Source organism: Coloeus monedula (assembly GCF_965178545.1).
Source record: "Coloeus monedula genome assembly, chromosome: 3".
In the NCBI taxonomy this organism is placed as follows: Eukaryota; Metazoa; Chordata; class Aves; order Passeriformes; family Corvidae; genus Coloeus; species Coloeus monedula.
In genome coordinates this window covers 118825407-118849815 of record NC_138783.1, presented here as the reverse complement: position 1 = coordinate 118849815, position 24409 = coordinate 118825407, and the positions used below count along the sequence as shown (strand labels likewise).

General features: G+C 49.1%; 1 protein-coding gene across 1 annotated transcript; it reads left to right on the top strand.

The window, feature by feature from the left end:
- Positions 1 to 2697: 2697 nt before the first annotated feature.
- On the top strand, positions 2698 to 24079 carry LOC309570852 (trifunctional purine biosynthetic protein adenosine-3-like; the record flags this gene model as incomplete). Its single annotated transcript, XM_082277864.1, has 21 exons — positions 2698 to 2842; positions 3583 to 3678; positions 4066 to 4240; positions 6054 to 6165; positions 6613 to 6672; positions 7543 to 7668; positions 8246 to 8333; positions 9084 to 9169; positions 9610 to 9778; positions 12985 to 13216; positions 13333 to 13427; positions 14158 to 14267; positions 16323 to 16521; positions 17355 to 17606; positions 18263 to 18412; positions 19450 to 19656; positions 20401 to 20541; positions 20833 to 20963; positions 22483 to 22624; positions 23271 to 23386; positions 23795 to 24079. The coding sequence occupies 21 exons, from the start codon at positions 2698 to 2700 to the stop codon at positions 24077 to 24079; spliced, it is 3117 nt and encodes a 1038-aa protein (XP_082133990.1).
- Positions 24080 to 24409: the final 330 nt, after the last annotated feature.

Below are 24409 nucleotides of genomic sequence, written 5' to 3'. Positions count from 1 at the left end.
AAGCTGTGTTCCATGAGAAATAACAGGTCTGTGTGTGCAGGTTTGGCTGGAGTGTTTCTGTGGAGCTGGACACTGTACAGTTGTGCTTTGTCTCCATCTCTGAGGTCCTTCCCCTGGCAGGGGATATAAAGTTGCTCTGGCATGGGATCTGAGTGACGAGCGCAGCTTTGTGACACATTGTAGCGGGGTTGTATTTTTTCCCTAGGGTTGAATCCTATTTCCCTGGTCAGACGGTCTGTTGGGAGGAGCTAATTGTGCCGTTAACGAAGGAAGACGGAGACAGAGGAGGAGGATCCACGGTGTTGAGGGTGTGGGGAAGACTTGAAGGGTGGGAGGCACTGAGGGGATGCTGCTGGCCATCCGCCGGTGAGGGTGGAGGATCAAGGGGGACAGGGCAGCTGCAGGTCTGGCTGCCTCTTTCACTTTCTTATCCTTGGCTTTAGGAGTTCAGAAATCATTTGGATCTGAAGCAGGAACTGGAGGAAGATCCTTCTGGAGGACTTCTTAGCCTTTTGTGCAGGCAAACAGCAGGGTCTGACACGGTAAGGGAAAATAATTTCAGTGAGATGTCCCTCTCCACAGCGTTTCTTCCAGGACCAACTATCCTTCCAGCATGCTCTGTCCCTTTCTTCAGCCTTCCCTCCTGGACCAACTGACTCACCAAATTTCTTCTCTTCCAGCACGCTTTTGCTTGGCTTTGCAAAAAACATCCTTAGTGTCCTCACTGGGAGGTGGAATGGAAAAGTGAATTTTTCCCAAAGTACTGGGGGCACTGCCCACTTTCACTCTTCTTCCCAGTTCAGAACTTTAATTCATTCATTATTGGCGGGGGGTGTGTGGTGTGTGGAATTGCTTTTAAAACCACTTTCCTTTTTATTGATGAGTGTTGTACCGTATTGGAGCCTCGAAGGGAACGTCGATGCTTTTGTTAGAGACAGAGCAGTTGTAACTCATTATCTTCACCTTCACAGCCACTTCCAGCTATTATTTGTCAGGCAGTGACAAAAGGAAGGATAAAGCCTGACACTCTGGATTGTTGCCCAACATGATGCCTAAGAAAAGTCTTTTGCAAGGAAATCTGTCCCTGGTAGAGCATTAAGCACGTGCTCTGTGTTTGTACACCTAGAGCACAACAGCTAAAATTGAAAATCAAATAACCCCCAAAATTCTGCAGTACTCAGGGCTGGGCTGTGAGAATTCCTGACATCGTACTTGGGCAATTCAAGAATGATGAAATAGACAGAGTTAAATTGGATTTTGTAGTGGGTTAAGGTGGTGGAATCCTGTCTCAGATCCCCAAGCGTGATTCTTGATGTATCACAGTTCTGTGAACATCTTGCCTGGAACGTTCTCCCTCAGTGTCACCATTTAGCTCCCGTTTGCCTTTGGAAGCTGCGCAATGAATTAAACCCAGTGGTTGTGATTCCTCAGGAGAGCGCAGTGGAACTTGCTGGTGTCTGTGGTATCTTTAATTTATGACCTCTCTCCTGGGTAAGGACTGGTTTCTCCATTAGCACCTCCCTTAAAGGTCACGCTCTGGGGTGGATATTTCTCTCTGACATTTGTCCACATTCAGCACATAGGGAGAAATTAAGTTTGCAGATATGACCTACGATAACATATCTGAAATAAAGCAAAACAAATCTGCCGGGAAATATTGCTGAGGAACTGCTTGAAATGTCAGTGTCAGTGAGATGAACAGTTGTCTTTTTACTGAATGTGCTGCTCTGCTGAAGTGTCCTCCTAGCAATTGTCAGTGTATAAAGTCTGTCCTGAAATCTGCCTTTCCCATTTACTGCCGAGAATGTCTGCACTCTTAAAAGCTTCTAGACCAACCACAGCATTCAGACTCAAATATATTTATTAAATATAAAGGAGTTAAATAATTAAATTTTCATTTTTGTATATTTATTATATATTTATTCGTTATCGATGAGCTATATATGACATATATTATATATGTATGATATATATGATTATATATGATATATATGATTATATGATATATATGATTATATATGATATATATGATTATATATGATATATATGATAAACCAAATTGCCCAATCAAAATTTATAAAGAAATGACATTTATTATGCGACCAAAATATCGGTCTCTGTAGGGTCTGATTACATTCCAGTTTTATACATAATAGCACGAATTACATACTTTATTTATAACAATATATGTATGACTTCGTTCTGTTGTATATATTTGGTTATTGTTTATTATAATTTCATATAATTCGTTTATATAATTGTATATTTGTATAGAAATAAATACATCCATAACATATAGAAGATATAAAAATATTTTTCTAGAGCATTTGTATGACACTTTTAGTCCTCTCCTGTGTAGTTGTGCAAAGAACCTGATGAGACATACTCAAGGCAAGATTACTTCATGCCTGTGGGTGCTTAAGAAATGAAATCTTGACTCTGCTGGAACAAGTGGGGACAATTCCCAGTGGATTTGTTGTCAGTATTTAAACCAGATGTGACCGATGCGTCCATCCAGTGGCACTGCTGGCACAGCCACCGTGACCCGTAGCTTACAAGCACCTTTCTGACACAACCTGGGTTAATATTACTTAAAAGCTGTAGCACTGAGATGGAATTCCTCTGTTGTTGCTTCTTTTGGCCCGGGTCTGTGAAGTCGGTGGTGCTCCAGGGGCTGCCTGTGCTTCCCAGGGGCCCATGGCTGAGCGGGTGCTGGTGATCGGCAGCGGAGGCAGAGAACACGCCCTGGCCTGGAAGCTGGCCCAGTCCCCACACGTGAAACACGTGTTTGTGGCCCCGGGAAATGCAGGGACAGCTGACAATGGAAAAATCTCCAATTCAGGTAAAAAGGGCGGGTTCAAATCCTGGGCCGAGCAACCAGTGCTGCAGCAACTGAGACAAACCCACTGGGGAGGCACCAGTTGCTCTTCTTTTACTGGTGCCACAAATGACTGAAGGCGCAGATTTATTTTTTATTGTGTGTTTTGTTTCTGGATTTCAGAGCTGCCTCCTAAAACTCCCTGCTCTATTTATTTTTAGCCTTGCTTCTTAAACTAGTGATGCTCATATGACACCGTATTTCTAAACCTCATCTCTTCCACTTTTGTGCTTGAATTCAGTGACCAATTCCAGTGAAATTTAACCCAGGAACAGAGGGCCCAAAGTTCTTAATTCTGAATAGAAACATCTCTGTGTCTGCCCAGGCTGCTCAGCTAAATTTAGCTACATCATCCAATGCTTTGAATAAATCTCTACTCAGCTATTGAAATTGAATTTCTTTCCAAACTTCCAGTTTTATTTTTCAAACTTGTTATTGTTGTGATAAACAGCTTTTAATAATATATCTTGATTACATGTGGCAAATAAATTAGTTAGAAGATGTGTATTAAAAAGAGTAGTGCAAATTGGAGTTGTTCCCTGTTCCTTTTGGACTCTGTTATTATCACATTGATGTTTCAATTTGCCCTTTGTGGGCTCTTTAATGATTTTAATCAGACTTTTAGGGAGATGGAAAAAAGATATTCTCATCTCCTGTTCCTTTTTAGGCTTTACAGTGATCATTTAATTATCTTTCCTTTTCAGCTGTATTAGTGAGCAATCACACTATTGTTACCCAGTTCTGCAAAGATCATAACATTGGGCTTGTGTTAGTTGGCCCAGAAGCTCTTTTGGCAGCTGGTAAGTTAATCAAAGACTTAAATAAACCTAAGTTGACCCAAAAAAAAGTGTAAAAACGAGATGAAAATATTATAATGTGATAAACATAATATAATAATATAATATAATAATATCAAATAATATAATTAGGTTGACAGAAAAAATCGGCACCTTGAATTCTGCTTTAAAATGGGGAGGGGAGGGTAACTGTGAGAGTGCTTAGTAACTAAAGAGCCTTAAAACTGCAGGCTGAGGAGGGTCAGTGGATATTCAGAACCTCGTTTTAAGGATGAATGAATTATCTGAGACAAAGGAAAGCGTAACAAAGGTGTGATGGGAATTTCCTTTTGTCAATGGCTCGATGTCCCCAAGGAGCCCCCTTGGTGCCTGTGCTATTTCTGTGATCAGGGATTGTTGATGACCTGAGGGCAGCAGGAGTTCGGTGCTTTGGGCCCTCTGCCAGGGCAGCCCAGCTGGCCTCCAACAGCAGCTCCAGCAAAGCCTTCCTGGATCGGCACGGGATCGCCACGGCCCGCTGGAAAGCCTTCAGCAACCCGCAGGAAGCCTGTAGGTTCATCATCAGGTAAATGTGCTGCCACTGGGGCTCCTCTGAGAGTCACTTGTGCCTGTGGCCTTCACTTAGGGCTCGGGAACTTCTCAGCTCTTGTTCTTCTCCAGAAGGTGCTGAATTAATGAGCTCTGTAATTAGAGACAGGTAATGAAGGTGCAGGTGTGGAGCTGCTGGAGCCCCTCTGCTCTGGAGCCAGGCTGGCAGAGCTGGGGGTGCTCAGCTGGAGAAGAGGAGGCTCCAGGGAGAGCTCCGAGCCCCTTGCAGGGCCTAAAGGGGCTCCAGGAGAGCTGCAGAGGGACTGGGGACAAGGCATGGAGGGCCAGGAGCCAGGGAATGGCTTCCCAGTGCCAGAGGGCAGGGCTGGATGGGAGATTGGGCAGGAATTGTTCCCTGGCAGGGTGGGCAGGCCCTGGCACAGGGTGCCCAGAGCAGCTGGGGCTGCCCCTGGATCCCTGGCAGTGCCCAAGGCCAGGCTGGACATTGGGGCTTGGAGCAGCCTGGCACAGTGGGAGGTGTCCCTGCCCATGGTAGGGGTGGGGCTGGATGGGCTTTAAGGTCCTTCCAACATACACATTCCATGATTCCATGATTCTGTGAACTGCAGCAGGTTGATTTTTCTGTTCTGAGATCCCAGCTCTTCTTTCTTTCCATCCGCTCCTTCAGGATGCTCGATAAGCCATTTAAAAGACAAAAAATTATAATGGAGAAGAATATTTCAATGAATCTTTCTGTTAGTATAAGGGTTAATTATAATTTCTACCCAGACAGATACAGCAAAATGCTCTCTGATGGTGATTTGGAAGGTTCTGGTCAAATATTCATAACTAAAGAAAATGGTTCCATTTCTGTGCCTGGGGGTTGTGTTCCCAGACTCCTTGTCTTTGCTGGCAAGTGTTCCATGTGGGATAAACTCATGGAACCTGCAGGGTTTTTCTGATTAAAACCAACCTTTTCCCTGGTCTTGCTCTGTAACAATGTCCAGTTTATGTTGCTGCCCCATGGAGACAAGGCCAACACCTTCTCTGCCTGTCAGCAAGCACAAGGCTCCAAAGGGAAAACTGTCCCAGGTCTGCACAGCGAGATGGGGAGGAAGGGAGCCTGGTGTGAGCCTGCCTGGGTATAAACTGGGGGTGAGCTTTAACCTAATGGAAATCATAGTGTGGGAAGGAGAGGAAGGTGTTCTTTCAGGAAACAGGAAATCTGTGTGCAGAATCAGCCCTTCAAAAAATGTTTTGTTTGGCTGTTCACGAGCCAGACGGTGACTGGGTAAAGTTAAAATTCATTAATTAACATGGTGATGCTCTGTTCTTTTTTAATGTCTGGATTTAGTTTGTGTTTCAGAGTAAGTGGGGAAATTCGGGAGGTAGAGTGGGATAAGATTTCACAGATCCTTTATGTGCCAGATCTGACTCAGCCTTAACCTCACAACCCCGAGTGTTTAATGGGATTGTGAGCTGTAATGTGGTGTTGTAAAACTACAAATCACCGAGGAGTTCAGCTTTCCAAGCCTATGGCAGGAATAAAATAACAGCCTGGGAAGGAACTGGGAGGTGTTAAAAGTTCAGTGACCTATCCAAGGATATCCATTGAGTTGGTGTCAGAACCAACAGCAGAATTCCTGCATTTCTTGTTCCCAGAGGGCTCTGGGTCCATCACCTCCGGGACAGGACGGGCTAGCAGGGAATGTGTTTTCCTGGTGGGTTATTCTTCAATCCCTTGGGGAAAAAAGGGAGGCTGTGGGAGGCATTCAGGAGCAAACTGCTGATTTCCCTGGATCCCCTGGATGCAGTAGGGATGCCTGACCCCCACTCTGCTTTCCTTAAAGCTCCGACTTCCCTGCGCGAGTGGTGCGGGCGCGGGGTCCAGCGGCCAGGAAAGAAGTGACCATTGCAGCCAGCAAGGAGGAGGCCTGCAGAGCTGTCCAGGAGATTATGCAGGTGGAGAAATCCTTAATTAATCCCTGGCAATCCAAGTCTTGGTGTTCTGTACTCTGGGAGTTTGTAATTCCAGCTACAGGAGACAAGTGTTTTTGGGAGAAACTTGTTCATTCGACTCAGGAATTTCCCTGGGTCTCCTCAGATTCCTCCTGTGTGCCTCAGGCAGAGCCTGGAGGTTTTGTGACTGAATTCCTGTTCCAGCCTTGAGTCCCACTGCCCTGCCTCTCCAAATTTTAATTTTTCCTTGTCTCCCAGGCCTGATAAGGAGTATTTCAGTGTTGCCTTCTTATGTCCAAATGAAATTCCATTGGCCTTCCCCACTGGCATTCAAGCAACCTGGCACTTCTCACATACATTGATTTTTCTGTTAAAAGAAAATGAAGAGAGGATTTAGGCAGTGGATTCATGTCTGCTAAATGGGGATTTACTTTGTTTTGTTTTTTATAGGACAGAATGTTTGGAGAGATGGTTGTTATTGAAGAACTGCTCCAAGGGGAAGAACTTTCTGTATGTGATTGATGGTGTGATGTTGTGCTTTTACTCTTTGGCATTATTGCTGTGCTTCTGCAGACACACCCAAGTTTATTGTTTCAAATTTCGAATTTTTTTTTTGTTGTTTATTTGCACTTTGAGAAATATAAATATATTGCATATATATAACATGCAATATAAGCCCTATGTCATGCTAATCAATGCATATTGTTAGTAGATTTTTCTTCTACATTAACAATGATACTGCTTTTATGGTGATTATTTTAGGGGGGAAATGATTTTTTTTTTCCCTAAAGTGACCCAAACCATGTTTTTATGGACTTTGCCTTGGTAATTCTTGTTACATCAATAACTTTGTGCTAATATTTAGTGCCTCTTTTAGACTATTCACATGCCAGAGGACTGGTGTGTGTCCATGTGACTGACAGGTCAAAATCGGATTCATCAAAAGGGAATTGTAATGAGAGCCACCATTTTTCTCGGTTATTTAAACATGAGAAAGAAACAATGAATCCCTCAGGCCAATGAGCTTGTAGCAGAAATAAATGGATTCTTTACTCAGAGGGTGGGCAGGCCCTGGCACAGGGTGCCCAGAGCAGCTGTGGCTGCCCCTGGATCCCTGGCAGTGCCCAAGGCCAGGCTGGACATTGGGGCTTGGAGCAGCCTGGGACAGTGGGAGGTGTCCCTGCCATGGCAGGGCTGGCACTGGATGGGCTTTAGTGTCCCTTGCAGTCTGGGCTTCTGCAATTCCTACATTTCCCAGCAGAACTGAACGTCAGCCTGTGCCCAGCAGTGCTGTCCCCTGGGCCAGGCCATTGTGGCCTCTAGTGGCCATTGTGGCTGCTGTCACCGCTGTCACCGCTGTGCCCGTGTCTCTCCCCGCAGTGCTCCTGTTTCACCGACGGTGTCACCGTGGCCTCCATGCCCCCGGCTCAGCCCCACAAGCGGCTGCTGGACGGGGACCAGGGCCCCAGCACTGCCGGGATGGGAGCCTATTGCCCCGTGCCTCAGGTACGGCCCCTGCTGCCCCCCAGCCTCTGCTCAGCACAGCCCCTTTAGGGCCCCCTCTGCTTCCACCCCGGTGTCTCCTGGAGTGGATTCCAAGGCTCAAACCTTAACAGTCATTCTTTGGGGTTTAATCAGCCACTGTTCTCTGGAGCAGCTCTCTTTTACCTCTTCCCTTACTCCTAAACTTGGTGTTCCTCTGCTCCCATTCACATCACATCAAAAACCCCTGCAGAATTCCCTGTGTGCCTGGGACCTCTGTGCTGTGACATAACCTGGGGGTTCTTGTTGGTTCTTAAAGCACTGCTCTAAATAAGCTGCTCCAACACATCAGTGTGGGTTTGTCCAAGGACAGAAACACTCTGACTGTGTTCAGCCCAGGCTGCCAGTCCCAGACCTCCTTACAAACCACCTCGGGAGGCAGAGGAGTGGAATTTCCATCCTCCAGGCAGCAGCACCCCGAGGGAAGGAGCAGGGTTGGGCTGGGACAGCAGCAAAGAGCTCAGGCATCTGCTCACTCCAGGCCTCCCAGCAAGGCCAGCAGATGCCAGCACTGCCTCAGTGGGTTTGATTTGGTTGTCAGGTTCCCGAAGCTCTTCTAGAGCAAATCAGGGGTGCAATCCTCCAGCACGTCGTGGACAGCATGAGACAAGAAGGAGCAGCCTATGTAGGTGAGTGAGCACCTGAAAGCCAAGGTAAGCCCCTATCCAGGTCAGTTCCATTGTCTGAGGCTGCTTCTGAGTTCCAGATGCTATTTGTATAAAAAAACCCAGCAGCAGCTCATTTTTCATGGTTAAGCCTCACTCATTTGGTTCACAGCTCTTTGTTTGGGAGAGAACTTTGGCCTTTTCTCCTTAAAGCACAATGATTTTATTAAATATTTTTAAATAAAACAGATTTATTTGCAGTTCAGGGCATAACAGATACTTCAGTCCTGCTGTACTGCTCACTCCTACATACAACAATGTCCATTTTCTTCAGGTCTTTATCAAGAGGCTGTTTTGGAAAGGGCAGGTGATGCCCACAGGTGTCACGTAATGCCAAGGGCTGGTGTTGGACTGAAGAGATCTCAGACCTCTAAGAGCTGGGATCCAACCCACATCTTTAGTTTCTGCTTTTTGGGGCCTTTTTTTACAATGCCTGAGTAAGAACGGAGTTGGGTGCAGGATGCCAGAGAACCTTTGCTTTGTGGGGTTTGAAATGTGGTGCCCTGTTCTCAGGTGGCTGCTTCTCACTTTTGCGGGTATTGAGGAATTATTATGACTTGCATCTAAGTGCTTGCAGGACCCTTGCTCCTAATGCCTTCTGATTTCCAGAAATGAATCCCAAACTCCAAAATGCTCTGTTTCATTTAAAGAAGTTCTTGAAAGAAAGAAAGAAATGTTTAAGTTCATTTGCTTGGATGTGTTCTTTGTGTTCAGGTGTGCTGCAAACAGGTTTGATGCTGACCAAAGAGGGGGTGAAGATTTTAAACTTTAAATGCCAGTTTGGGGATCCCCAGTGCCAGGTGAGTGGAACACACTGGAAAATTAATGATGCTCCATTCTTTTACCTCTTACTGTTGTAGTTTATTTCTAGGGAAAGATCTGGATGTGAACATCTTAGACAATGTCTGAGGTAACTTAAAATTTTGGCTCATTGGCTCCTGTGAATTATTAGTTAAAGGTTTTAAGTTAAAACACTGTCCCTCAGATTCTGTGGTTCTGGATAGAAGCAGAATGGGAGGGGCCTAAATTCGTGTTCCTTCTACATAAGCTCACACCTTGTGTTTCTGAATTAATGACTGGTGCCAAAAGATGCTGCAAATGGAATGCTCACCCAGAGTTTCCAAATCTACTGGCTTGGCATACACAGGTTTTATTCCACCAATTGAATTTTCCCTAAGGTGAATTTCAGCAAGCCAGCAAAATAAAAGTTAATGTCCATCACTCTGAAAACTTTCTACAGGTAATTCTCCCTCTGCTTAAAAATGATTTTTATGAAGTGATTCAAGCAACAATTGATGGCAAACTCTGCAGCTCCATGCCAGCCTGGTCAGAGAACAGAACTGCTGTGTGTGTGGTCATGGCCAGCCCAGGATACCCAGGAGACTGTGACAAAGGCATGGAGGTAACAGGTAACTCTGGCAGGTTGTTCTTTATTTAATTACAGCCTAGTCCTTCCATGGGTTTGGATCTCCCTCTGCTCCCAGAGGTCTGTACAGCTCCCCTGGATCCCCCTCTGAGCCTGCCTTGCTCCTTGCTCCTGGTCCTTGGGGCAGGAATGCTCCTCACTGAGATCTCTCACCTGCAGCGTTAAATCTGCTCTCAGCTGCTGCTGCTGTGACAAGGAGGTGATGGGGAAGGATGGAACTGTGTCATCCTGGAGCAGCTGTGCCCCGGCCATGGGGAGCACTGGCACAGAGTGCCGGGAGCCTGAGGCAGTGCTGGCAGCACAGCCTGCCCTTCCTGCCTGGGGCCAGGAGGCCACATGGACTCAGCCAGACCTGAAGGACAGGGTGGGACCTCAGGGGCTGTGACCTTTGAAACAGGAGCGCTGCAGCCTCCTCCATCTGCCCTGGGATCACCAGAGTGGGGCACCTTCCTCACAGGGCCCCAGGGGCTGGGGAAGGTGGGCACAGGGATATTCGGTATTCACACAGGTATTCAAGATTAACTTAGACAGTAGATATAGGTGGTCAATATTCATATAGGTATTCAATATTAACTTAGCTATTAGAGATAGATGTTCAATATTCATATAGGTATTCAAGGTTAACTCAGATATTAGATATAGGTGTTCAATATTCATATAGGTATTCAAGATTAACTTAGATTTTAGAGCTAGATATTCAATATTCATATAGGTATTCAAGATTAACTTAGATATTAGATATAGGTGTTCAATATTCATATAGGTATTCAATATTAACTAAGCTATTAGAGATAGATATTCAATATTCATATAGGTATTCAATATTAACTCAGATATTAGATATAGGTGTTCAATATTCATATAGGTATTCAATATTAACTTAGATTTTAGAGCTAAATATTCAATATTCATATAGGTATTCAAGATTAACTTAGATATTAGATATAGGTGTTCAATATTCATATAGGTATTCAATATTAACTAAGCTATTAGAGATAGATATTCAATATTCATATAGGTATTCAATATTAACTCAGATATTAGATATAGGTGTTCAATATTCATATAGGTATTCAATATTAACTTAGATTTTAGAGCTAAATATTCAATATTCATATAGGTATTCAAGATTAACTTAGATATTAGATATAGGTGTTCAATATTCATATAGGTATTCAATATTAACTAAGCTATTAGAGATAGATATTCAATATTCATATAGGTATTCAATATTAACTCAGATATTAGATATAGGTGTTCAATATTCATATAGGTATTCAATATTAACTTAGATATTAGAGCTAAATATTCAATATTCATATAGGTATTCAAGATTAACTTAGATATTACATATAGGTGTTCAATATTAACTCAGATATTAGATATAGGTGTTCAATATTCATATAGGTATTCAATATCAACTTAGATTTTAGAGATAGATATTCAATATTCATATAGGTATTCAATATTAACTCAGATATTAGATATAGGTGTTCAATATTCATATAGGTAATCAATATCAACTTAGATTTTAGACATAGATATTCAGGATTCATACAGGCATTCAACATTGATTGAGATATCAATATCCATTTGGGTATTGGATATATCAGAATCCCTTGAGCCCGTGAAAAGGAGAAAACTCTGCTTGGTTTTCATTTTCCCAGGTGGTGGCAGCAGCTCCTCCTCTTCCCTTATCCTCCCCTCCAAACAGGAATCTAAAAAAAACCCCAAAACCCTGAACAGTTTTGCTTCCCTGTGTCAGACCTGTGAGTGTTTGTGGGGTACCAGCTCCAGGTGTTTGTAGGGAATTGTGTTGCGTGGGCAGGAGGGAATAGTGGGGGAGTGCTGAGGTAACATCAGCATTGATGGTTTAATGTTAGGGAGAGGGGAGAATCCAGACAGGAAATGGCTGTGGATTGTGATTTCCTGTAGGAAAGCCCTGCACAAATTATTCCCAGTTCCCAGAGAGAGCACAGCTTTCCTGGCACAGGGTAGGGATATGTCCTGTGGTGGCTTCTGGATCCCTTATTTCTGTTCCTGTGTGATCTCTTTGTTTATGTTTGGGCTGCCCCAGATCCATGGACATGTAGGAGAGAGGCCAGAGGAGGCAGCAGGATGAGCAGAGGGATGGAGCAGCTCTGCTGGGAGGAAAGGCTGCGAGAGCTGGGATTGTTCAGCCTGGAGAGGAGAAGCTTTGGGCTGAGCTCAGGGTGGCCTTGCAGGGCCTGAAGGAGCTGCAGGAAAGCTGGAGAGAGACAATTCCCAAGGCATGGAGGGCCAGGAGCCAGGGAATGGCTTCCCAGTGCCAGAGGGCAGGGCTGGATGGGAGATTGGGCAGGAATTGTTCCCTGGCAGGGTGGGCAGGCCCTGGCACAGGGTGCCCAGAGCAGCTGGGGCTGCCCCTGGATCCCTGGCAGTGCCCAAGGCCAGGCTGGACATTGGGGCTTGGAGCAGCCTGGAACAGTGGGAGGTGTCCCTGCCCATGGCAGGGGTGGCACTGGATGGGCTTTAAGGTACTTTCCAGCCCAATCCAGTCTGGAATTTCATGATGTTTTACTGGATGGCTCAGAAGGGGATTCCTGGGGCCAGTGCAGTGGGTTGCCCTTCACTGGTGATGCTGTTTCTCAGAAGAAAGGAAGTGGGGAACCTTTATTGTTTTTCTCCCTTGCCTGATAAAAGGACTTCAATATTCAGTGTTTTATCCACACAAGGGACTGGAGCTGGGGAAGGATCTGGAAAAACCATCCTAGGAGGAGCACCTGAGGGAGATGAGGGGCTCAGCGTGGAGCAAAGGAGGCTCAGGGGGGACCTCACTGCTCCCCACAGCTCCCTGCCAGGAGGGGCAGTGAGGGGGGGTCGGGCTCTGCTGCCGTGTGCCAAGGGAAAGGAGGAGAGGAAATGGCCTCCAATGGCACCAGGGGAGGCTCAGGTTGGAGATTGGAAACAATTTTTCCCTGCCAGAGTGGTGAGGCCTTGGGATGAGGTGCCCAGGGAGTGCTGGAGTCACTGTCTCTGGGAGTGCTCAGGAGGAGTCTGGATGTGGCCCTTGGGGACAGGCTTTGGGGTGCTGCTGGTGCTGCTGGGGTGGCACTGGGTGATCCTGGAGGGCTCTTCCCACCTTGATTCTGTGATTGTCAACAGAGAATGTGATTCAAAATCCCCAGAGGATTCCTTTTGTTTTTGCAGGGCTTCTGCAAGCCAAGGAGTTGGGGCTGCAGGTGTTCCATGGGGGCACAGCGCTGAAGGATGGCAGGGTGGTGACCAGCGGTGGCAGAGTCCTGTCCATCACTGCTGTCAAGCAGGACCTGATGGAAGCCCTGGGAGAAGCCAACAGGGGCGTGGCCACCATCCACTTCCAGGGGGCCACGTTCAGGAGGGACATCGGGCACCGGGGCCTGCGGCTGCTGCAACAGCCCCTGTACGTGAGCACAGGCCCTGGCACGGGGCCAGCCCAGATGTTCCTTCCTGCCCCTCACATCTGGGCCATCTCTGATGGGTCACTGCTGCTGCCAGCACGTCCTTCCCTCCCCACAGGGCCCTGATGTACAAGGACAGACACGTGGGAGCTGTAACCAGGGACGCTTTGAGTCATCTGCCACCAACATCAGCTGTGAAAGGCACCAGGGCAGGTAGGACTGGGAAGAATCTGGGAATCCCCTCAGAATATTGGTTCTTTTCTCCCTGAGAGGTGGGCAATGCTCTTGTGGCATTAAAACTGAGCTCGGGAAACTGGGCTGGGATCAGCACAAAGAAAGAAAATTCATTTCTTTCTTGTCACTCTTCTTATGGTTAATTAAGAAATGCCTGCCTTGCCATGGAGGTGATTGTGCTTCCTAGAGGTGCAGAATGGAGAGGAATATAATGGGAATACCATAAATAAATAAATAAATACAATATTAGTAATAGAAACCCTGCAGAGGAGCAGGCTCAGGGGGGACCTTGTGGCTCTGCACAAGTCCCTGACAGGAGGGGGCAGCCGGGGGGGTCGGGCTCTGCTGCCAGGGAACAGGGACAGGAGGAGAGGGAACGGCCTCAGGCTGGGCCAGGGCAGGCTCAGGGTGGACAGCAGCAGGAATTTCCCCATGGAAAGGGAGCTCAGGCCTTGGCAGGGGCTGCCCAGGGAGGTTTGGAGTGCCCATCCCTGGAGGTGTCCCAGGAAGGGCTGGAGGTGGCACTCAGTGCTCTGGGCTGGGCACAAGGTGGGCATGGGGCACAGCTGGGCCTGGCTGGGCTGGGAGGGCTTTTCCAGCCTCAGGGATCCTGGAATTCTGTGATAATGTGCAGTTCTTGTCTTGGTGAGAGTTTTTGGGTCTTTTTATTTCCCATAAATCCTATCCTTGCCATGTTTGTACTTGGCAGGAAGTCGCTCAGAAGGAGGAGGCTTTGCTGCTTTCTTTGACCTGAAGGCATCTGGTTACGATGATCCCATCCTGGTGTCCCAGACCAAGAGCCTTGGACCCAAACTGCAGGTAATTGGCAGCCCCACTGCAGCAAAGCTGATGTCACCTGCCAGGGCTGTTTCAGTGCCCCAGCCAGTCCCACCACCTGCACCCTCCTGAGCTCTACAAACACTCCTGAGTCCACTGCAATGGGCACCTGAACTTTGTAAATGGTAATTTGTGCAAGGTCTGGGCATGGTGTGTTGAGAATGTGGATATTTTGGGATGAAATGATAATAAACCAAGAATTTAGCTGAACACTTGAGGCACTAAATCCCAGAATTTCTGCTATACAATAGAGGGTCCATTGGCTTTGAGAAAGATCTGTGTGGAGGAGCACAGGGAGGTGTTGAAATGAGAACTGGCAGACTCAGCCTAATAAATTACAGAGAGAGGGAGCACAGGTACCTCTGTCAGAGCACCGGGGAAAGGAAGGATGGAAAAAATAAACATTAAAGGGGAACAGAAGCCAAGAGATAAAGAATTTTAATTAGCCAAGAACACACAAGATAAGCTGAATTAGGAATTACATTTATGTACTGAATTAGAATAAATGGAGCCAGGGATATATCTATGTATCAAATCAGGATAAGCTGACCCGGGGATTTATTTATATATTAAATCAGGAGGTTTTCAGCCATCAGGAGAGTGGAGATCTGAAGCTCCTTTCACTGTCAAGCACAGCAATATCCCTTGTTTCAAATGGTTTCTGCCTTTAATGCCAGGATAACAAACAGCAGGAGACTGGGCAGAGTCATTCCAAAGGTCTTTTCAAGTCCTACATCCTGGGACACCTCTGAGCAGGAAAAAGTGATTGGTGCTGGCCCTTGTGAGTCTTTGTTCCAACTGCTTGGCACACAGACATTCCCAACTGTGTTTCCACAGACTGTTCCCAAGGTTCTTCCTTGGCCAAGGCAAAGTTGGCCGATGCCTGCCCAGATTGTTCCTGGAGCAGTGGGAGGGAGGTGCTGTCATGCAGCAAAGGCCATGGGATGCCCATTTCCATAGCTCTCCTAAATCCAGCAGCCAGGGAAATCAATCAGGAATCCAAGCCCAGACTTTGTTTGCGTGCTGTTCCCTCATCATTTGGAATCCAGTGATATTTATCCACGTTTTCCCCTCGCCCATCCCTCTGTCCTGGGTTTTTCTGCACAGGTGGAACCGTGTCACTAAAAGGTACCTCCTTGAAAATTTATTCATTGATGATCTTCAAGGTCTTTTGCACCCTAAATAATTCTATGATTTTATAATTCTGTGATCTGTGTGCAATCTTTGTCCCTCTGCAGCCCCGTGAGCTGAGCAGGATGCTCCAGGGTATTCCTGAGAGCTGGAAATGTCAGCACTTTATGGAAGCCACAACACCAGGTTTTACTACCTGTGAAATGCAGACACCTTGAGGACTTCTTCTAAAACCAAACAGCAACTTCCCTGAGGGAACTGTTTGTGCTTTATTAAGGACCTTGCAGGGCCTAAAGGGGCTCCAGGAGAGCTGCAGAGGGACTGGGGACAAGGCATGGAGGGCCAGGAGCCAGGGAATGGCTTCCCAGTGCCAGAGGGCAGGGCTGGATGGGAGCTTGGGCAGGAATTGTTCCCTGGGAGGGTGGGCAGGCCCTGGCACAGGGTGCCCAGAGCAGCTGGGGCTGCCCCTGGATCCCTGGCAGTGCCCAAGGCCAGGCTGGACATTGGGGCTTGGAGCAGCCTGGCACAGTGGGAGGTGTCCCTGCCATGGCAGGGGTGGGATGGAATGGGCTTTAAGGTCTCTTCCAACCCAAACCATTCCATGGTTCCATGATAATATTCCAAACAGCAAACAAAAAAACCCACCCAAAATTACACTTCGTGGGTAGCTGTAGCTGGAATTTGAACTAATGTTCCAAGATAAAGGCAAAATAGATTTTTCTGTTTTTTTTCCCTGCTCTGTAAGAAAATGAGCTATTTTCTCTTCCTTTAAACCAGGTAATGCACCAGGTTCTGTCCTTCATGAAAGTCCTGTAGTGATTCCTTTCAGAGAAAAGAAGGTTTCTGCTGATTTCAGTGATTACTAACCGAGTTCTGCCTGTTTCTCATTCCCACCATGTTTTGCAGGTTGCCCAGGTCTGTAAAAGACACGACACCATCGGGCAGGACCTGGTGGCCCTGTGTGTCAACGACCTCCTGGCTCAGGGAGCTGAGCCCCTCTTCTTCCTCAGCCATTTGGCCTGTGGCAAACTCGATGCTGAAGTGATGGAAACAATAAAAGAAGGAATAGCTGAGGCTTGCAGGAGTGCAGGGTGTGCTTTCCTGGGTATGGACACTCCTCTCCTCTGGGATTTGAAGGTTCTGATGTTGAATTTATCACCAGAGAAATGGACTTGAGAGGCAGAGGCAGAATGTGGCCCTGGAATTGTTGGTTTCTGTTTGGTGGAAAAAACAGTTGAGAATTTGTGCTTAAATTCTTCCTTGTCTGTAAAATGGGTCAGCACAGGAAGAAGGGGTTTAGTATTTGTGCATTTGGATCCTTGTTCTTCCTTCTTTATCCCTGAACAAAGGAGAACAGAGCTGGCAGCCTGACATTCTTCAACGTTAATGTTTTCCTTCCATTCCTCTACACTCAGTCCTAGCAGGGAGGTGCCACATGAGTACCAGAAATAATAATTATAAAAATGCTTCTTCTTTCATGAAGCTTTGGTTTGTTGGAGTCTTGAGGTGAAGTAAGAAACCAAGAAGGATTTTAAAAAGAGATCTGAAAATTCTTAGGCTGTGTGTCCCTGCATATGCTGCTCATTTTAGGAGATGCCATAAATTTAAAACGGTGTTACAATGATGGCTTTGAGCTGAGGGAGGGCAGGGCTGGATGGGAGATTGGGCAGGAATTGTTCCCTGGCAGGGTGGGCAGGCCCTGGCACAGGGTGCCCAGAGCAGCTGGGGCTGCCCCTGGATCCCTGGCAGTGCCCAAGGCCAGGCTGGACATTGGAGCTTGGAGCAGCCTGGGACAGTGGGAGGTGTCCCTGCCATGGCAGGGGTGGGAATGGGATGGGATTTAAGGTCCCTTCCAACCCAAACCATCCTGGCATTCTGTGACTCTAAAATGAACACAAACCCCACTGCAGGAGGTGCTGACCCCTCTCTCCCTCGTAGGTGGGGAGGTGACAGAAGTGGCGGCCCCGTGTCCCTCTGGGCACTGTGACCTGGCCGGGTTCGTGGTGGGAGCGGTGGAGCGAGGCCAGCGGCTGCTGGGGCTGCCGAGGGCTGAGGAGGGCGATGTGCTGCTCGGCCTGGGCTCTCCCGGCATCCCCGGCCGCGCCTTCGGCGTCGTGCGCAAGATCCTCCTGGCATCCTCCCTGCACTGCTCCTCGCCAGCCCCGGGCAGCTGCGGGGACACCACTCTGGGTGTGGTATCCTTCTTCCCAAGGGATTCGCATGGCCAGGGGCTGCCAAGGGCTGTGCCCATCAGCCTGGGTTAATCGGTCTTTTGGGCAGGGCTGGTGTCCACTGCTCTGGGAGAGTGGGCAGCACTTCTGCCTCCTTCCCAAGGCCTGCTACAAGGACTGGGAGAGAACCTGTTCAGGGAAGCATTCCCACAAAACACCCCACCTTTGAGACAAATTCATTGAATTCAGCCTGGAGAAGGGAAGGCTCCAGGGAAACCTCAGAGCTCCTTCCAGGGCCCAAAGGGGCTCCAAGAGACCTGGAGAGGGACTTGGGAATAGGGGATGGAGGGACAGGACCAAGAGTAATGGGTACAAACTTAAAGAGGGAGAATTTAGGCTGGACATTGGGCAGGAATTGTTCCCTGGGAGGGTGGGCAGGCCCTGGCACAGGGTGCCCAGAGCAGCTGGGGCTGCCCCTGGATCCCTGGCAGTGTCCAAGGCCAGGCTGGACATTGGGGCTGGGAGCAGCCTGGCACAGTGGGAGGTGTCCCTGCCATGGCAGGGGTGGCACTGGATGGGCTTTGAGGTCCCTTCCCACCCATTCTGGGATTTTTTGATTCTAAACCTCTCAAGAGGTTTTAAACAGAAGCACTAAGCTGACACTGTTGTTTGCAGGAGATGTTTTGCTGACCCCAGGGAAGATGTTCAGCCCAGCTCTGCTGCCTGTCCTTCGCTCGGGGCACGTGAAGGGCTTTGCCCCCACAGCTGAGGGGCTCCTGGGGGGCATCTCCAGGGTCCTGCCCGAGCACGTCAGCGCCATCCTGGGTAAGTGCCTGAGGGCTTCCTGTGTGACAAAGCTCAGGCACAGCACAGCCTTGGCCTTTCAGCTTCAGCTGTGGAATCCTCAGAAATGTCCCTGCAGACTTGGAGACTGAACGGCCCCAAGTGGTGCTTTCCAAGGGGCTGCCAAAACCATTCCTGTTCCAAGCCATGAGCAGCACTCTTCACAGAAAAAGGGAAATTCCAGAGGAGTTTAAGGGCAGCACATCTCTGGTCAAGATGTTTTGTATGGAGAGGTGTCATGAGGAGCACACAGTCTTCTCCAACACCTTTTGTCCTAAACAGTGAGGCTTGGTGGGAGAATTAATTTGCATGGTTTGCTCCACATACACACATTTAATGCACTTTCTTGGTAGCTTCCCCACAACATCTGACATCTGTGAGCAAGGGAGAACTTTTTTCTGATGAAGCCAAAATTGGGCAAAGAATTCAGAAATTCGAAATAGTAAAGAAAACCATGTTCATGTGAGTCTAAAAATAGAGTGGGGAGGGGAAGGGGGGAAGGAAGGGGGGTGTGTGTGTGTGTTGGGCTGTATTTCTCTAGAATGAAATGGGAAAGGAAAGAAGGAAATTTCCAAGGCCAGGTTGGACAGGGTTTGGGGTAACCTGGGATAGTGGAAGGTGTCCCTGCCCATGGCAGAGGGTGGATTGAGATGGGCTTTAAGGTCCCTTCCAACCCAAACCATTCAGGCTGGACACCAGGAGCAATTTCTTCCTGGAAAGGGAGGTCAGGCCTTGGGAAGAGCTGCCCAGGGAGGTTTGGAGTGCCCATGCCTGGAGGTGTCCCAGGAAGGGCTGGAGGTGGCACTCAGTGCTCTGGGCTGGGCACAAGGTGGGCATGGGGCACAGCTGGGCCTGGCTGGGCTGGGAGGGCTTTTCCAGCCTCAGGGATCCTGGGATTTTGTAATAGCAAGAACTGGGTTCTATCAGCTCTTGTAACACACCACTGTTACTGCAGATAATAAATAAAAAGTAATAACAAACATTTGTGCTGCCCACACACAAATTTCAAACTTTTCCAGATGCTCTCAGCTGGAAGATCCCTGAAATCTTTTGCTGGCTCTACAAGGAGGGGAACCTCTCTGCAGAGGAGATGTCTCAGACCTTTCCTTGTGGGATCGGGGCCGTCTTGGTTGTGCAGAAGGACCTGGCCCAGCACGTTCTCCAGGACATCCAGAGGCAGCAGGAGGCCTGGCTGATTGGGAAGGTGGTTGCCCCTTGTCACACAGGTGAGCAGGTGTCCTCGTGGGACTGAACAGACTCCCTGTTCCTGTTGTGCAGTTCACACCATTTCCCTGTTGTTTCACTAGGCTGGAGGCTACTGGACACCTCCACATCAACATTTCAGGACTAAATAAATGAGCAGTGAGTTCTTGTTTCAGGGTGGCAGCACCTGGATAACCTCTTCCCCCTCCCTGAGGCTTCAGGATATTCCTGTGCTGACTGTCCCAAACATCAGTGGATATTTTACCACACTCATGGAGATCAACTCCCCTCCTGTCCAGCCCCTCCCCAGCTCCCACAGATCCATGTGAAGGTTGAGGGTAGGCCACAGCTTTGTACAGTCATGTGTGATGATGGTCAGTCTGAATCCTGGTGTGTCACTGATGGACATCCAGCAGGACATGAACCAAAATCCCTCTGGAAACCCAACCGTTTGGGCAGCCAAAATGTCACCTCAGCTCCATCAGCACGGTTTTTAGTGTCCTCTTGCCACATGAGAGGTATAAAAGATGGGACTAATCCTTGAGAAGGCCTCTGTGAACAACTCTGTGAGTTGGTAACACAAGAGATGAGCACAGCTCCTGCAGGTTGGGGTGTTCCAGCAGGGAATCCCTTTGGAGCTCTATCACTGCTGACATAAATTCATTGCTGATGCATTTTCCTGTCATTGAAACATTATTAATGAACTATATGAAGTCAGTTTAGAAGGAAAGGTAAAATCTAACACTTTCCTCATGTGTTTGGAACAGGTTCTCACATTGAAGTGGAGAATCTTGCAGAGGCCCTGCAGCTGAGCAGCCCCCAGCAGCTGCTGAACGACACCACTGCCGAGAGCCAGCCCCAGCCCAGGAAGAGAAAGGTGAAAGTGGCAGTTCTTGTCTCTGGAACAGGTGAGCTGTCACTTGTCCTGGCACAGAGAATGTCCTTACACAGGAGAGGCTGGATTCAGATGTGTCCCCCCTGGCCTTTCTTTCAGTAGAGTCTCTGGACCTTCAAAGTCCAGGGTGTCACTCTGACTGCAAGTCAAGGGGTTGTGTTGCACTGCTTAAAACTTGGTGTCCCCAAGTCCTGTCCACCCCTCAGTCCTGTCTGTGGATCCTTGTTAGAACAGCAGCTGAGAGCCCCTCCCAGGGCCATGGGTTCTCATCTGTCCCCCAACCTTTGCTCTCTCCCTGCTGGAGGCACGACCCTGCCTGCGCTCATCAGCTCTGCCAGGGAGCCGGGCAGTTGTGCCCAGCTGGTCCTGGTCATCTCCAACAAATCTGGAGTGGAGGAGCTACGGAGTGCAGCCCGGGCTGGAATTCCCACCAGGGTAAGGACACATTCCCTTCTCCTTTTTATTCCCTGCTGCTGAGCCCGTGGATGGTCAGGAAATGCTTGCTGAGCACTGAGGTTTCACTTCAGTGTGAAGTTTTCCCCGTGGATGGAGCACAGAGTTGGAAGGAGAGGCAGAGCTGAGAGTCCCCACTGGGCTCTGGGAGCCTTTCCCAGCTCAGCAGTGAGTGCTACATCCCAGGGAAGGGATTTAAATGGATGGTTTGGGTCTGAGACTGCAGCCCACGAGCCTCAAGCTTTGGCTGAAATCAGTCAAACTTCAGGTTCTGCAAAGCACAGAAATGTGTTGTCTCCTGGATTTACCCTTCCTTAGAATCACAGAATCCCAGAGGGGATTGGGTTGGAAGGGACCTTAAAGCCCATTCCATCCCACCCCTGCCATGGGCAGGGACACCTCCCACTGTCCCAGGCTGCTCCAAGCCCCAATGTCCAGCCTGGCCTTGGGCACTGCCAGGGATCCAGGGGCAGCCCCAGCTGCTCTGGGCACCCTGTGCCAGGGCCTGCCCACCCTCCCAGGGAACAATTCCTGCCCAATCTCCCATCCAGCCCTGCCCTCTGGCACTGGGAAGCCATTCCCTGGCTCCTGGCCCTCCATGCCTTGTCCCCAGTCCCTCTGCAGCTCTCCTGGAGCCCCTTTAGGCCCTGCAAGGGGCTCTCAGGTCTCCCAAAGCCTTCTCTTCTCCAGGATGAAAACCTGTGTCTCACATTGTGCCCAGTCCCTTTCAGTGACATCACACAAGTCTTTTCTTCTGCCTGTGGGCCACAGAGCAGCTCCTTGGGAGAGGAATTTGTCCTGGTTTGTTCCATAAAATCCCCTGGCAAGGACCATCAGCACTTTCTGAGAACACTCCATGACTTGGGATGGCAAATGCAGGAACTCCCCCTTCTGCCATCAAGTGGGTTTGAGCAGCTGTTTTTACAGCTGTGCACAGATGGAAATAAACCCTGCTAGAGGCTGTCCCTGCATGGGAAGGGTTCAGCAGCTTCTTCAGCCCCTGAGCTGGATTCACGTGACATTTTTCTGACTCATCGTTAAAAAAAAAAGTGATCTCAAACTTCAGTCACACTTTCACAGAGACTTTGTGAGCCCCTTGTTTGAAGGCCCTCAGGAGAGTCAGGAATCAGCACTCACCTGGGGGCTGAGAATGAGAGGTGGGGTAGAAATAAAGGAGCTCCTCCTCCTCTCACCCAGAGGGTCTGGCCAGTTGACTCCACCACCTCCCCGGGCAACTCATTCCAATGCCTGACCACTCTTAAAAAGGAAAAATGATTTCTAATCTCCAATCTGAACCTCCCCTTGTGCAATTTAGAGCCATTTCCTCTCACCCTTTCACTTGGGACATGGCAGAAAACACCGGCCCCACCTGACTGCACCCTCCTTTCAAATCACAGAGTGGCCTGGATTGAATCCAGTTTGTTTCTCTTTGTTGCCCAAGCAGCTGCTCTCAATCCCACTGAGTTGTTTCCTTGAGGTGGCTTTTGTTTCACTGTTCCAGGTGATTGATCACAAACTGTACGGGAGCCGCTCGGAATTCGACAGCACCATTGACCAAGTCCTGGAGGAATTCTCTGTGGAGCTGATTTGTCTGTCAGGATTCATGAGGGTTTTGTCCAGCCCTTTTCTCCGAAAATGGAAAGGTAAGGAATGAAATGTAAAAGAGAAACCGAACCAGGGGTGGTTGGTCTCCCCAGGATTCCACTGTCAGAGCTCTTTGTCCTTTGGTTGAATCCCTCAGCCCTGCTGCCACTGCTGCCCTGTGCTCCCATTCCCTCTGCAGTGGGACTGTGTTGGGATTCTGCCTGAGGATTGCCAGAGGAGCCCCTTCTGCTGCCTCAGCAGTGAGAGAGGGGCAAAATGGGGGTGTGGGGTGGGTCTGTGCCTTGCCCAGGGACGGAGTTTGATCCCATCCTTTGCCAGGGAGCTGTGCTGGGGAGTCCTGCTGAACTCACCTCCTGCTGTTCCCACTCAGAGAAAAATGGGAGAGAGGTGGATTCCTCCATTCCCCTCCTTCCTGTGGTGCCCTGCACACCCTGACACAGCTCCACGTGTGCCCCAAGTGAGTGAGGGGTGAGCAGTGAGTGAGTGCCAGCTCCTGAGGCCTTGCTCAGGAGTGACAGGCTCCTTTGGGAATGCTGCTGCACCTGTGCTCCTGGAAGAGCAGAATTCCCTCACATCAGAGCAGCGCTGCTCAGGGCTTCAAGTGATGATCTAATCTCATTTTATTTTTAAGGAAATTCAGTTCAGATTATCAATTTCTTTTTCTCCTCTCACACTGATGCCCAGGGAAAATTTTGAATGCTTCTCCATCACTTTTCCCACGCATCAAGGATGGAAATGCCCATCAGGAGCCCCTGGAAAGTGGATTCAAAGTCTCAGGCTGCACTGTGCATTTCGTCCTGGTGAGTGGCCTCAGAACTGGGAAGTTAGGAAAATTTGGAAGTTAGGAATTTGCTTTTTTTCTTTTCTTTCTGAGGGCAGAAACAGGCACAGGTAACAGGAATGAATGGGAATCTTGGGATTGTTACCAGTAAAACCCAGGAAGATTTGGGGTTGCATTTGGGCTTGCTTGAGGTCCCGCCTTCTTCCCTTGCATTGTGGGGTGGTTTATTCCCATTTCTCCTCCTCCCAGAATGTGCCAGCCCCGCTCTCCTCCCGCGGTGCCCCCGAGCTCCTGGAGCTGTCCCTCATGGAGGCGTCCCCTCTCTGGCTGTCCCTCGAGCCCCCTGCCCTCCCCCGGCCCTGTGCTCCACCCACAGCGCCCAGAGCCGTCCCGAGCCGTTCCCCTGAGCCCCTCGGTCCCCCCGCAGGAGGAGCCGGGCGCCAGGGCCGTGATCCACCGGGAGCCGGTGCCGGTGAAGGTGGGGGACACGGAGGCCGCGCTGGCGGAGCGGCTGCGGGAGGCCGAGCTCAGGGCCTTCCCCCTGGGCCTGCAGCTCGTGGCCAGCGGCGCCGTGCGGCTCGGAGCCCGTGGGGCAACCTGCTGGAGGCGGGAGAGCCAAAGGCTGAGCCCTCAAGAGGAGCAGGGACACGGCTCGTCCTCGGCCGCGGCTCCGGAGCCTCCGGAACACGGGGGGCTGTGGGCAGGTCCTTGAGGGGCTGCGGCGCTGCTCATCTTCCCTCCTGCTCCCTCCTTCCTCCCTCCTTCCTGTGCTTCTCTTTCATGTCTCAGTATCCCAAGTTTCCCTTCCCGTCCTTTTCTCTGAGCTCACAGCTTTTGTTACAGCCCTTTGGAAAATTCATGGTGGGAGCCAGGCTGGCTTTTCAGATTTGCAATTCCTTTGTTCTGGTTTTGAACCTGGAAAGGAGAAAATGTGTTACAAGGAGGGGGCTCGAGCTGTAAAACTGGTCTGGTGCTTCCAAGGGGAATTAATTCTTCCAAGGGATCCATTTCTGTGGCAGAGCACTGGGAGCTTCCCAGAGCA